The 15,610-nt window shown below is 47.1% G+C and overlaps 1 protein-coding gene across 1 annotated transcript in view; it reads right to left on the reverse strand.

Moving 5' to 3' along the window:
- The window catches only part of FBXW8 (F-box and WD repeat domain containing 8), a 122,521-nt gene that overhangs the window by 69,270 nt on the left and 37,641 nt on the right, over positions 1-15,610 (reverse strand). The window contains exon 5 of the mRNA XM_030292469.1: positions 2,562-2,719. Coding sequence (XP_030148329.1) covers positions 2,562-2,719 — 158 coding nt within the window. The remainder of the gene's footprint in view (positions 1-2,561; positions 2,720-15,610) is intronic.

Below are 15,610 nucleotides of genomic sequence, written 5' to 3' on the forward strand. Positions count from 1 at the left end.
GCTCTAATAAATAAATTATAAATACAGCCACTTCATGCCATAGTACACAGGATGAAAAAGTTTACCTATAAGTGCCAATGTGGAAGGATACCAAGATGTGTCATTATGTTATCAAAAAAAATAAAATAAAATAAAATAAAATAAAATAAAATAAAATAAAATAAAATAAAATAAAATAAAAGCAAGGTGCAGAAAAGCACATCGCATAGGACCTCTGAGTAAAACGTGAAAGGAACAGAGACGGGGGGCAGGATGGAACACGTCAGCTTCTCTTTGGATACACTTTCTTTTCCTTTTATACTTTTGCTCTGTTTGAATTTTAACTGTATTTTTAAAAATCAAGTTTTAAAAATACATTTTGGCCATTATTTGCCAAAGGAAGTAGTCTCTCTGTCCTACCTTTGTGGCTCCCCAATGTTTCTGTGCGGCAACAGGGAAGAGGGGGACAAACACAATTGTCACCAGTGACGCAAAACCAGGAGCCCGCGTGCCTATCTCCTCAAGCTGTATTTTCAAGCTCACAAGATAGGAAACGTGGGGGTGGAAATCAATCAGGTGCCCATATTCCTCCAGGCATCTGTGTTTCAGATTACATAAATAGTTCACTACAACCCTGGCATGGCCTGGGACACATATTCACACTTCTAGATACACTCAAGCAAATCACTCAGTTGGCCTCTCTGGACCCCCATTTCCCCGTCTGAAGAAAAATGTGGGTGTACATGTATGCATGTGGCGGGGGGGGGGGGGTGGCTAGGAGAGGATTCTAAAACTGTAGGATTCTAACTATACTACAACCTTTGCATACTTGTATTTAAAAAGCCCTCTAGGAATGCAAGCTGGTGCAGCCACTCTGGTAAACAGTATGGAGGTTCCTCAAAAAACTAAAAACAGAACTACCCTACAACCCAGCAAGTGCACTACTAGGCATTTATCCACGGGATACAGGTGTGCTGTTTCGAAGGGACACATGCACCCCCATGTTTAGAGCAGCACTTTCAACAATAGCCAACGTATGGAAAGAGCCCAAATGTCCACTGATGGATGAATGGATAAAGAAGATGTGGTACGTATATACAAAGGAGTATTACTCGGCAATCAAAAAGAATGAAATCTTGCCATTTGCAACTACGTGGATGGAACTGGAGGGTATTATGCTAAGTGAAATTAGTCAGAGAAAGACAAATATCATATGACTTCACTCATAGGAGCACTTTAAGACACAGAACAGATGAACACAAGGGAAGGGAAACAAAAATAATATAAAAACAGGGAGGGGGACAAAACAGAAGAGACTCATAAATATGGAGAACAAACTGAGGGTTGCTGGAGGGGTTGTGGGAGGGAGGATGGGTTAAATGGGTAAGGGGCATTAAGGAATCTACTCCTGAAATCATTGTTGCACTATATACTAGCTAATTTGGATGTAAATTTAAAAATAAATAAATAAAATTAAAAAAATTAAACCACACACACAAAAAACCTCATTGGTAATTTGGAAAGTACCAAACACACTCAAGCTCATCTTCTGTTATCTATCCAGGATCTCAGTAAACATAGAGGAAATACTACATACTACAGAAACAGCTTAGCTGAATTTCTAGAGGCTGAAAAAAATCTACCAATGGTGTCTACTAATGTCAAACTGAAAGAACAGAGTTCATGTTGTTAAAGTAATAAATCGAAAATATTTTCAAGACCTCAGCCCTATTTTTTAAATGACATACGAATCTAAAATTGCCCATGAGCTACTTTACTATAGTTTTGTCCCTGAGCCAACCACTGACTCTGAAGATTTGCCATAGTGCCACAACATGAACACTAACATTCCAAAATATTTTGTGGTTCACCTTTCAGGCAAGTGGGGAAACAGAGCTTAGAGATTCCAAATTCACACATAATGGAAGGCAGGAACGCGGATGTCATGGCCCTCGAAATCATTATCCCTGTTAGCTACAAAACTGACCAGTGTTTCATGACTCAGGTGCATATAATTTTAGACTTTTCCTAGCTAGTTCTGTAAATCCACAGTTGTTTGTACACAAAAGGATTCTATCAATCCCAGAGAGACCACAGATCACCGTAAATTATCTTGTATGGTATGGAAGTGCCAGGAAAAGGTAGGCACTGACTTTTATTTTTCTATTTCCATATTTGTCAATAGATTATCTGTCTATCCCTCCCTTTCCCTGTTCCCTTTGGACTGAGCAGAGACTGAAGGAAAAGTAGGCCAAGTATATTTAATATTTTATACCAAACAAGCTATTTGCTTAAGATGGCTTGGCCAGCCTCGTGTCTGGCACAGAAACCCAGTCTACCAGCTCCAGTAGGAATTAAACACCAGTCTTACTGGGTGCTGTGCTCCACTGCCTACTAATGCATGGACGGTTATTGGCCAACTTCTTCACATAAAGGCAAAGAGTGGGTGTATGTGTGTGCACATGTGTGTGTGCCCACGTGTATGTATGCAGGGATTACAGGGGGGAGCCGGCCACAGCTGCTTAATTTTTGTAAAGCTTTTTTTTTTTTCCTTAATAGGGAGGAGGGTTGCGGTTACTTACCATCCTCATAAGCCGCTACCGCCAGCGAGCTGTTTATCCTCACAAAGGAGACATATGGCTGCATTCCAGGCTCGTCCTCCTCATACTCTGAGTCCAGGAAAGGGGCTGTGTAGTCCCAGGTGCGGGTGTCCCACACCCTTACGTCCCCTGATGTATATCTGGAAAAGAAGGGCACACCTGGGTCCAAATGGGGACCGGAGAGCAGGGCTGTGGTGGGGAAAATGGGGAGAGCCTTAAAACACCAGAGGAAGAAGATCTGGTCGGTGTAGGACCACTCCTGCCACGTTGTTTAGATGAGTGACTCCAACAGGAGAAAATGTCAAGCAGACGACAGAAGGCTGTCAACACGGTTCGCGTTCTCACAGCACAATGGTGACGGTTCAATGAGAACGCCACACTACGACACTGGGTGTCGAGATCTCCTTTACGCTATCGTAACGAGTCTGCTACCCTGCATTCTCCCAGCAAAGGGATGGCTAGCGGGAATTTGTAGAAGTCCCAGTGTTTGTTTACACATATACACTCAAGACAGAGAGATGCTAAGGACTAATGGTCTTACAGGCTCGAGCTTTCTAATGCCTCATCCATGCATCAGATTTGACTGATTAAAGTCCCCAAAGACTAATTGATTTGCTGAAACAATTAAATCTTGCCTTTAGCAGCCAGACAATGCTGCTTTCTCATGAAAAGCTCTTGCCCGAATGCATGACGCTCCCCGGTTTTGCCCACTTAGAAAATAGGAGCACTCACTCTCTCCTATTACTACTGCCACTCCAACAAATGACTCTCTCCATCAAAGCCAAGGCAGGGCCAGAAGCTGCTCAGACATCAGGCCCCACAGATACGAGGATAATGGAATGACCAGATGAGGTGGTGTGCCTGCCATCGAGGTATTTACACCAAGTTCCTTACATCTGCCACCGAGGGTTCGATTCAACATGTACGGCGACTGTGAGGAGGTGTGTTAGAAATGCTTTAAGAGTCTAATGATGCACCCCCACAAACACAAAGACAGGCAGGCAAGTTTAAGCAGGTTCAGTCCTCCTGAGGCTGTAGGTCCTTCAGGGTTTCTTGGATCTGACATTAAAAGTATACACACTCAAACAAGATAATCTCTGAGATTTACTTAACTACTGAAATCACATGATAGATCTGTGAAGTCGTTACAGATCAATTTCTCATGGGAGATTTCTCAATAAACAAACTAAGAACACTCTGATAGAGGAGTGCTTCGTTTACTGAACGTAGCAGGATTTCCCTCAAACTACTGACAGTAAATACACATAACATGTAATTCAAAGGTGATTCTGTCACACAAAGTCCCTCCGTTGGAGATCCGGTTCTCCCCCTGCAGGACAGTGCCTGGGGAGTGTACGTGTGGTGTAAAGGGCCAACAGGAGAGACGTGCTTTCTAAAATCGGACTCAGGGAACTCTGCAGGACCACTGATCCTCCAGTAAATAGGAACGTTCACTCCACAAGTGTCGTTAAGCCTGGCGATAAGCAAGCAAGGGCGGATATTGATATCCCCGCGGCCAAAGCACGGCCGCTGGCTCCCAGGTCTTCCGGGCAGTATTCCAAATCACCCCTCCTAATGAGGAACCCTACACAAGAACACACACCACTGTGCCAGATCTACCAGGCTCACCACGACATCCCTGACAACAACTCCGGTGTTCCCTGGACAGAGGCCACTCGCTTAGCTATCGCAACACTCAACAGAGATAACGTGTTTGACTGTCTAGACTGTGCATGATGAGATTCTCCAGGTTACATTCCATGTGGAAGGAAGGAGCCATTTCAGAAAAGACAGAAGGGCGGGGCACACGGGTGGCTCAGTTGGTTAAACGTCCGACTTTGGTTCAAGTCATGATCTCGTGGTTTGTGGGTTCGAGCCCCGCGTCGGGCTCTATGCTGACAGCTTGGAGCCTGCTTCGGATTCTGTGTCTCCCTCTCTCTCTGCCCTTCCCCTGCTCATGCTCTGTCTCTCAATAATAAATAAACATTAAAAAAGATTAAAAAAAAGAAAAGAGAGAAGGGTGGTGACGCCCCCAGAAGTACAGAGAAGGGGACTGGGAGACACGGAAAGGGAACGCGGTAGTCAGAGAACGAAGGGCTTTCAGGGCGAGGTGTGCTTGGGAGGTGTGCTTCCTGTCCACTGGCGACCAGTATGCTGGCCCACACCCACAGTCTCACAGGTGCACCCCACCAGGGGCCACAGGAGAGCGTTTCAGCGGCCTGAGCTCCAGCCCCAAGGTCCCTTTACACATATAGTTTGGAGGCAAAACCACAAAACCAAAACCTGAAAAACTGCTGGACCACACCCAGCAGCAAGCTGGGAAATACAACCGGATGCCCCCGCTCAGCTCCCGGGAGGAGGAGAGGGAGGGCACGCAGGGCCCCACCAAGAGCGCTCTATTAATACGCGGAGGGTCCTGATGGGCCTGTCCTCCACAAAAAATGTCCCACTCACCCTGAGATGCCATGTGTCTAGAATTAAATGCATGTGCTCCTTGAAAGGCTTTAGTTCCCCACAAACCAGCCTGTGGCTAAACTCCTTCCTTTCCTCGGTGACCACACTAGTCCCATCACCGGTGCAAAACCGGGCAGCTCCTCCATACCCTCTCTGCCGCCCACCACACACTGTCCTCTGCGTTCAGGGGCCACGTCCTCTCCCTTCCCTTCCCCAGGGATGCCACTCCGGTCCAAACCTCTGGGCACCTCACAGCCCCTTAGTTTGAGCCTCCCCCAGAGTCAACCCTGCACAAGCCAAGCTCTCAAAAGTACTTGATGACATGAATACTCATTCTCCCTCCCTCCCTTCACCTCCACACTAGCCCAAGTCCCCCCATGATCTAGCCCAGATGACAGCAACCTAGACTTTTTTTCTCATGGCAAGTGTGTGTGTGCGTGCGTGTGTGTGTGTGTGTGTGTGTTTGTGTGTCTGCTCATCTCCCCAAGAACCTACAAGCCTGCTTCTCAGGGCAGGGGCTGGGCCTTACTGTGAGTCCAACAACTAGAAGAGTCAGGCCAGAATAGCACCGGACACTGAGGAAGCTTCACTAGCTCCTCAGGCCTTGACGGCTTCATCACTGGGCCTCGCCCAGAGAACCCTCCCCAAACTAGCTTCCACCCAGTCTCCTGTTCTGCTCTTCCTTAGCATGAACCAGCCTCCAGCCAAGTCCGCCATTCCTGGCTTCCACATACTCTGGCCTCTGCGTCTCTGTTCAACTGTCCACTTTTCTGGGGTGTTCTCCCTCCTGACAACCCGGCCCAGGGGGTCCCAGTGCTGGCTGCACACGAGAATCACCTGGGATGCTTTCCAAACTCCTGATGCCTGAAGCACACACAGACCAGTTAAAATCGGACTCTCTCAGAGTGGAACCAGGCCATCAGTGTTTCCAATGTTTAGGCAACATGGAGAACCCCTGACCTGGCCCAAGCCTACCAACCCCTCAGTGTCCAGCAGATGCCCTCCTCCCCCAGGAAGCCTTTTCTGACTCAACTAGCACACCCTGTACCTGAAGAAACAGCATTCACAGTTACATTCCAGGTCTCAACTTCACTGTGAAGTCCCTGAGAAGGCCAGATATCAATGCTGTTATCTCCATCACAGTGGCTTACACACGGGTAACAGTAAACAGTGACTGAAAGAGGGTGTCCACAAGGAACAACCTGACTGGTTTGAGTGGCACCTCCTTCTACTCCTACTGCCCACCTTCTGCTGATGGTCAGTGACACACTCAGAACACACACACACTGATAGGTATTAAATACCCTGCATTTACTTCCAAACTGATTAAAGTATCTATAAAAACACAGGATAAGCTAAATTATTTTGGTAAAGAAGAACATTTTCATAGATATCCATTTAAATCAACTTCATTCTTCATGTCCAAAGAGCATGAGAATAGATCAATGTTGTTTTTTTTTTTATAATTTAATTTTAATTTCAGAGAGAGCATGTGAGCCAGGGAGAGGGTCAGAGAGAGAGAGAGAGAGAGAGAGAGAATATATCAATCTTAAGCAGGCTCCAGCCATCTCAGAGCCCAAAGAGGGCTCAATCCCATGACCCTGAGATCATGACCTGAGCCAAAAACAAGAGTTGGACGATTGACTGACTGCACCACCCAGGTGCCCCAACAGCATAAATGTTTTGCTGCAAAATATAAAAGACCGTATGTCTCCTTTTTGAGCAGAACGAACAGAGAATAAATACCATTTCAGGAGGTGCTGGGGGATGACTCAGAGCCAGGCTCTAGAATCTAATGCAAGTGCAAGCAGCCATAGCCAAGGAGATCAGACTCCATGCTAACGAACTCGTGCTCAAGAAACAGACAGCTTCATGAGGGTACAACACCGGTTGGAGCAGAGGGAAATGGACCAAGCCCTAAATGTGATCTAAAAGTGCTTAACAACATTTGGCCAGGAGAAGCAAGAACAGATATCGAAGGGAGGCAGGAAAGAAAGCTGATTTTTCTCCAGAGCTCCAGATGTCTTTATCGCTGCCTAATGACAATTACACTCAACCAATTAAGACGCCACTATGACAGTTGCATTGTCGGTAAGCCTTTGGACCCCAATGTTGATGGCTCTCTAATTAGTGTCTGTGCAAAGTACAACTGCAACTAATATATTAGCTGATGTAAGAGCACTAAAGAAAAACTGAAGGAGAAAGAAGGCTTTTCAAAATGAGGGAGGATGTCCCAGCCCATGGCACGGACCAGTGACACTGTATGCTCTCTCAATCTCTTTTACGCTTGGCAAGGTTACCTCCAAATAAATAGGTCAGAGACCACAGCTGATTTTTTGTTGAAAGAATGGGAATAGAGCCTCTCTCAAGCTCCGCTCGCCAGAGCAATTGCCAATTTTCGATGATTTACCACCGAAGAGCTTCCATTAACTAGTAAGTTTCCACCAAACGGACTACTCATTTGGACTAAGAGACCCGAAGGAAAAGAAGAAATGCTGTGCAGTTAAAAAAAAAAAAAAAAAAAAAACAACAACAACCCAACTTTAGCCTTTCTTCTTGTATAAATATCCAAAGGGGGGGGGGTGGGCAGCAGAGAGGAAAGGGGGTGTTTACACTGCTTCCAGGTGCCTGTACTTATTTGCTAAAAACACTTTTTTCCCCAGGCTCTTCATGACAAGGGGGGGAGGGGCGGGGGGGTTGTTTTGATTTAAGAATGCTGTAAGTAAGGTTAAGTGACTCACCCAAGGTCACAAAAAACATTTTAGTGGCACAGCTGGGATCAAAACAGGTCCCCAGGCTGTTCTCCAACTGCTGCTTAGCCAACGAGCCAGGCTGCCTCCTCACAGGACAATGTCTTCAAACAAATACGGCTTTCCAGAACCATCCCCACTCAAGCGCAACATACGCCCTTTATTGTTTTCAGTATTGGGACTCAGGCTTGCAGGACACAACTCCTGAACCTAACCCACCAATCCCACCACCGTCTCTAACCGGAAGGGAGGCAGCCAACAAAAAGACTCCCTGTGCTGGCAAGGAGCGTGAGGCCGGGTGGGCACAGTGGAGCCTCCCACACACGCTCCACGGGGGACGTGGGAGGACGTACAGAACGGCTGACAGAACCGCACCCTTGACAGAGCCACACGCATACAACCATCCCCAAAGCGAAGTCACGGTTCTCTTCTGGTCAATACTCATGGCAGCCAAAAGGAGCCTTGCTATGAGGCCTCAGGCCAGGAATGCAAATGTTTGCATTTGTGTGTCAAATCCGGGAAGCTGGTAGCGGCTGCCTACAGGCCGGTGTGGAGAAGGATCCTGAAGCTGAACGCCATCACAAATGCTGCGATGGATTACTAATGCCCATCGCAGGCGTGGGACTGAGGAGTGGCAGCACGTAGGGAACTCATTCGCATCCCTGCCTCAGACAAAACTCTACCCGCCAGCTCCCACTCATCCTTCCAGACTTGGCTGAGAAGTCACGTCCCAGCAGAAAGCCGGCCTGACTCCAGGCCCGGACGAGGTGCCTCTCCCCAGTGTACTATGGCGGGCGCCCTGCTCTCGGCCTCCCCTCACGTCTCCCTGGTTGTTCTGTGGCCGCCTGGGCCGTGTCCCTTGCCAGCCGGGGAGCAAGGGAGGTGTCTGGAGTATTCATACGTGCTTAGTAAATGTTGAATGAATCAATCTACCGACTTAAACTCAGAAGGTAGAAGTGGTTTAAAGCCTACAAAGCAATTTGGCAGAGGTCCCACATTTCAGGAAACATTTTTTTCCCTTAACATGTAGAAGCTTTAAGGACTATTCTCATGCTCCATAGTTTATTTAGTAATAACCAAAGAGTACAAATCAATGAGATCAAGAGTATTTACTGTTTTCTATGAAACATGACTGTATTGGATTATGCAATTAACAAAATGAACTCAATCCCACAGTGCAGTCTTTCCGTGGAAAAGCACTACTGTAGACATCAAGTGCAGTTTAAGACGCATCAATTGAAAAATAATGAACATCTTAATGGACCTTACGAGATACATGCACTACACACTTAAAACTGTTTTCCATACATCTTGGTTAATCACAATCAATAGAGTCAGAGTCAATGATGGTTATGCAGAGTTATTGTAGCTGTGGCCCTTCCCATTATTCCTTGGAGAACCAGAGATGGATAAATGCAGTCATGAGTTCACCAGTATTTATTAAGGATATTCTGGAGCTCCTTCATTAAGGATATAACAAATGTAATGCTCTTCTCCAGTCTCTTATCAATACCTTACCTCAGACTTACTTACCAGAAGAGCATGTATACCTCACAGCAGAAAATAAATAAATTCAGAAGTATTTTTAAAAAAGAGGTCCCTAACGGATAATGATCGAATTCCTTATGGGAAACAGTCCAATGTCATAATGAGCCGCAGCACAAAATCTATATAAACCAAGGTTGAAAGGAAAACTGTCAAGAGAAAAAGTTCCTTAAGAAGGAGAAAGATAAAAAGCATGTCCTTACTAAGTATAAGCGAGGGGACATTTATCTAACACATCTTTATCACCGGTCTCTACTTACAAAGCATGTTATCTCAAAAGTCTCAAAGCAATCCACAGGTATTACCCGTGTTTTATACATTCGCTTGAAGCTAGCCGAGTATTAAATCCCATCTTTGCCGTCTTTAGCTCCTGGGTAGAATATATTTTTAAAATGGGGCACACACACGATTTCAGAGGAAAGCCATTTGTGGTATGGTAACATGGTCAACTAAAAGGCACTTTTTTAATTACTGGGAAAAAGTGGAGGAAGAGGGGCTAAAAGCGGGGTATTTCAAGTTCCCTTAGATGTGGGACTGCATTTGAATCACTATTTTCCTGTAGTTCTTAATTAGAAAAAATGAGACAATTGCACTGCAAGTGCAAACTGAACCGGACAGTCAGACGTTCTATTTTACATATAGAAACTGGAAGCTCAAAGCTCAGCTTCCCCCCCGCAGAAGCCTGGAAGCCCTGGTGTCCAGGTCGTGCGGACATACAGAGCTACTAAAGGCAGAAGCCGGAGCCACAGCCACAAGTCACTTGGCTGCTACAGACAGGTGCCGGCACTCTGGTCACACGTCTGCTCGGGCACTCTTGCCTCACAGGGAACAGGGGTGGATGAAAACGAGACCACAGGGGACAGCAACATCTTCAGGGAAGGAAGAATGCTGATATTTTGCCACGCCAAATGCTAGTTCGCCCCTCCAATCACTCTTGGCAGAGGCACCGATCGCGGATCATGGATCAGAGACACTGAGACGCTGTCACCGTTCCTTCCAGTACAGACAGAGACCGTACGCTAAAAAGGCAGATCACATCAGCAGAGGACAGGGCAGGAAAACATTAAGGAGTGTTGAGAAAAACCGCAGCACAGAGAGGGGGCCTCATATGGGTTCAACCAAACGGGGAGGAAAAGGTCCTCGAACGGGGATGGGGAAGCACGCTCTTCCGCAAACCGCAACGCTTCTGGCTTGCGAATCGTGAGTAACAGTGAGGAGGGAGTTTGTTTCAAGACACCACAGTACACCCGGGCATCTGACAAAAGCCTCTGGGGAGCTAACAGCCTCATGGGGGGCGGCACACAAGGCCCCCGGCGAGCCCCAGGCTGACGGTGTCCTGCACGTCGTACCTGGAGTTCTCTCCTTCACTAGGTGGCGGTAAAGCCAATCTCCTTCTGGCCCATCACACCTAGACCTACAGCTCAGGTTTACAACGGGGCCTCTCTCAACTCGTGAGGTCCTTTGTTTTCAACGCTCTTCCCTTCCAGAGTGCAACTGGGGACACGAAGAACAGTGGAAGCATCACAAAACAGGCCAGGGATGTTCCCCTAGGCTCATCTCTGATCCGCAGAACTTGAGAAACATTTTAAAATTCCCAGAGCTGTCATCACCAAAAGAAACACAAAGACCACACTTCCTAATCGCGGATAATCCACAAACCGTCCAGATCACATCTCTTCTTCTAAATACAAGGGAAAGCACACACGAAACCTCAGTTTCAGGAGTCGTACCCCATCACAGAGGAAACACAGCCGGAGGATGAACTCTGACAGACAGGTGGTTTACTGCGTGGAGATTGCTGGCTTCTGAACACAAATTTCTCCTCAGGTTAAAGAAATGGGTGGGGTGCCTGGGTTAAGCATCCGACTTCGGCTCAGGTCATGATCTCGCAGTTCGGGAGTTCGAGCCCTGTGTCGGGCTCTGTGCTGAGAGCCTAGAGCCTGCCTCAGAGTCTGTGTCTCCCTCTCTGTCTGCGCCCCCCCCCCACCCCGCCCTGCTCACACTCTGTCTCTCTCTCAAAAATAAACATTTTTTAAAATTTTATTAAAAAAAAAAAGAAACGGAAGTTTTAGCTGAAAGAACAAGGTATAGGTTGTGTCTGACTAACTCAGTCACAGGTGAAGGAACTTCTACTTTTCCAATCAGCAAAGAAAACAACGGCTGCAGGTGCTTTCCGGGATGCTGCACACCACTGCTAAGAGGCCAAAGAAGACCACAGAAAGGCAAGAAGGGCGGCGACAGGAGTCCGGGCAGTAAGGTACGGAAGATGCGGTCAGGAAGCACAGAAAGCACAGGGTCCCAGAAGCAGGGAGTTTTCATTCCGTACACTTTCCTCCAAGGTTCTCGGGTGCCGGGCCCGGTGTAAGGCTCTGAGGGTCCACACGCGCTCGATGCACCACCTCCAGCACGTTAAGAGGGATACAGCCAACAAGACCCAACACGGCCACGACACGGGAGGGGATGGGCCAAGAAAAGACTGCCGGCGACCTGTGACAGCGTGTGGCTCGGTGGAAGGGCAGGCTCGGTGGAAGGGCAGGGATGAAGCCATGCTGCAGGAAGTTAAGACGTGAATGTGTCTGCTCATTACTTATGCACAGACACAAACGAGGGAGGTGTATTCAGGAGGGCAGGCTTGAGGGACGGTTTGGAGACTTCAAAGCAAAAAATTAGACTGGAAAGGAGTTGAGGGTCATCGGGGCATTTCTTTTTTTTTTTTTTTTTTTTTTTTTTTTTTTTAAATTTTTTTTTTTTTTTTCAACGTTTATTTATTTTTGGGACAGCGAGAGACAGAGCATGAACGGGGGAGGGGCAGAGAGAGAGGGAGACACAGAATCGGAAACAGGCTCCAGGCTCTGAGCCATCAGCCCAGAGCCTGACGCGGGGCTCGAACTCACGGACCGCGAGATCGTGACCTGGCTGAAGTCGGACGCTTAACCGACTGCGCCACCCAGGCGCCCCATCGGGGCATTTCAAAAGTAGTTTCTTGGGGCACCTGGGTGGCTCAGTCGGTTACGCGTCCCACTCTCGGTTTTGGCTCAGGTTATGATCTCGCAGTTTCATGGGTTCGAGCCCTCGAGCCGCTGGCACAGAGCCTGCTTGGGATTCTCTCGCCCTCTCTCTCTGCCCCTCCCCCGCTCGCACTAGAGACTTCTAGTCAATAAAAAAAAATACAAAAAATATTTTAAAAATAATAATTTCTTGGGGCGCCTGGGTGGCGCAGTCGGTTAAGCGTCCGACTTCAGCCAGGTCACGATCTCGCGGTCCGTGGGTTCGAGCCCCGCGTCGGGCTCTGGGCTGATGGCTCAGAGCCTGGAGCCTGTTTCCGATTCTGTGTCTCCCTCTCTCTCTGCCCCTCCCCCGTTCATGCTCTGTCTCTCTCTGTCCCAAAAATAAATAAACGTTGAAAAAAAAAAATTTAAAAATAATAATTTCTTAATCTGGAAAATGTGAAAATTTATTCCTCTAAATCCAGCAATTCCACAAATGGGACTCTAGCCTAGGAAAACGAGGCTAGGGACGTGTCATTCTTTATTCCGCACCCTTCTATGGAATTTAAAGGCTCTTAATAAGCACGTGTTTTATAATTTTTAAAGAAGATTGGTAGTACGGGCCATCACAGTAGCAAATGAGGACTCGAGAGGGGAGCCCTGGCGCCCGGCTCTCCACGTGGACACTGCAGACGAACAGCAGAGCGGCCACGCACGCACACGCCAGTCCCGGCTCGCCACACCCCTCAGCCTTGGTCAGCCACACAAAACGAGCGTGCTTTGAAACAGTTTCCTCGACAGCTCCTTCCAGGTTTAAAACTACATGATTCCAAGTTTCTTGAAAAGACTAAGAAATCAAAGAACAGACCAGAGAAATTAGGGATTTCTCCAGTTTACCATGTAACATGCGGTATACAGGTGGGATGGGGGTCTGTATATTAAATTGTAGTACTTCTTTCGGACAAAATGATGTACAAGCACTTTGAGGCAGTTAATCAAATATCACATGCCACCCCTAGTTTTAAAAAAAGATGCTTACAGGGACACCTGGGTGGCTTAGTCATTTAAGTGTCCGACTCCTGGTTTTGGCTCAGGTCATGACCTCATGGTATGTAAGTTCGAGCACCACGACGGGTTTTGACGGGTTTTGTGTTGACAGTGTGGAGCCTGCTTGGAATTCTCTCTCTCTCCCTCTCTCTCTGCCTCACCCTGCTCTCAAATAAACTAAAAAAAAAAAAATTCTTACAAATTAACTGCACAGAAAATACAAGGCTGTGAATTATTTCAAAGTAAAGCCACAGCAGAAAACAAAAATGTCAAGGCAAAGCTGTGCTAGAAGCTGCAGACAGTCACTTCCCCAGGAGTCAGGAGGTGGGCAGATATTGGGGTGGGGTTAATAGGCCAGGGGGCTAGAGATGCCCATGGGAGGAGAGAAGACTTGAGTTCGGCCTTAAAGAATGGGGACTGGGTTCTTTTTAGGGTGATGAAAATGTTCTGGATGAGACAGTGGCAGAAGGTTACACAGCCTTGTGAATATACTAGAAATTACTGACTTCTGCAACCTAAAAGGGTACATTTTATGGTGTGTGATTTATATCTCAATGTTAAAAAATAAAGAAGACATGGCCAGAGGCAACTGAGGCACCGTGGGAAAAGCCAAAGTTACCCTCAGGAGAGTAATCAGGAGAAAGGTAGGTTGGAAACCAATTTCAAAGGGCTCAGAACATCAGGAAAAGGTAACTTGAAATTACCATCTGTGAGATAGTAAGGGAAGCGAAGACTCATGGAAAAAAGAGCAAAAGACCAAAAGCCCTAAGAATAACATCTGCCTACTGTGCTGGAAGACAAGTCTGAGGGAGGAGGCGTCGGCCAGCTCCTGCTCATTTGAGTGAGGTCTGGGTCTCGGGCGGGTTTGAGTGAAAGAGTATTTGAAGGTTACTCTGGTTCTGAGTGAGGCAGAGCGAGGCAGACCCAAGATGGGGTCACCTGCAAGGCTAATTGTAATGCAAATTACTCTAGGCCTTAGCAATGTGACTCCAAAGCAGGAACTTTTACACAGAGGCTTGAAAAAGATGGGAAGAAGCAGGAGGTTTCGTAACAGCCTTTGCTGTCAACTATATGAAACAAACTTAACAGATTTCGGTTTAGCTGTAGGTGCACAAAACTTAAGCCCCCGAACAAATTCTGCCTATGATCAAAGGGAGAGAAAGGAAAAGAAGCAAAATCAGAGAAACACAGGCTAAGGACGGGGGAAAGAGATGGCGAAGTGGCGTCTCTGCAGGCAAGTCCTTGGAGATGCACAGGCTGCACAAAGCCGGGCGAATACGACATTGATTGGGAATGAGGTAACCACAAACACCGCTGTCTCAAATGAAAAGGGATCCGAGATCCGACCCAGAAAACAAGCATCGTAACCACCAGATAAAATTTTAATGATAAACACAAGATGCTCTACGCACAAGCAAGACCAAAGTACCCAATGCCAGGTCGTAAACGCAAGGTTCTCTTAGGAAGAGGAGTCGGGAGGAGCCTCTCTGACCCACAGGTCCTGCTTCATCCTATCGACCCACCAAACTCTGCCACTGCTTTGCGTTGCACTGGCATCATCTGTAACGTGGAGAAGCCCTCAGGGGAACGGACAGGCAGGAAAGAAAGGGCTGGCCTCTGGACTCGTGGCCAGCCTGCCCTTGTGAGGTCCATGTCCAGATCAATTCACACTTGGCTTCTGAGATTAAAGTCCCCTTTAGCCATAATTTCTTCTATGACTCTCAGTCCAAACTCAATATTCTGTCCTCAAAGACCTCCTGACACACCAGGAGACCCCTTTAAGCTAGAAGGACAGAGGTCCTTTCCAAGTTACCATGGAGTCTTAGAATTTGTGGGCAGAAAGGACCATATGGAGCATGAGCTCTTAGGCCCACATTTTAGCAACGAGAGACAGAAGCCAAAAGCCACACTTCCGTATTTGTGGTCCACTCATCTTTCTAAAAACAGTAGTTCTACGGCATTTACAGCAAGGGCATTAACCTCTAAATTGTGGCCAGCAAAACAAAAGCTAAGGAAAAGTGTTCCTCCTGAGCAGATCTTGTTTAAAGCAAACATACTTTTTTTAGGCCCCGCAGATCATGGAACATTTACCTGTTTGGAGTTTCAACTCAAATGGTGTCCTTCGAGGAATGCTTAAGGATCGAGTCTTCTTGGGGCTCCTGGGTGGCTCAGTCAGTTAAGCGTCTGACTTCGGCTCAGGTCATGATCTCACAGTTTGTGAGTTCAAGCACCACATCGGGCTCTGTGC

This window comes from Lynx canadensis, chromosome D3 (assembly GCF_007474595.2).
Source record: "Lynx canadensis isolate LIC74 chromosome D3, mLynCan4.pri.v2, whole genome shotgun sequence".
In the NCBI taxonomy this organism is placed as follows: Eukaryota; Metazoa; Chordata; class Mammalia; order Carnivora; family Felidae; genus Lynx; species Lynx canadensis.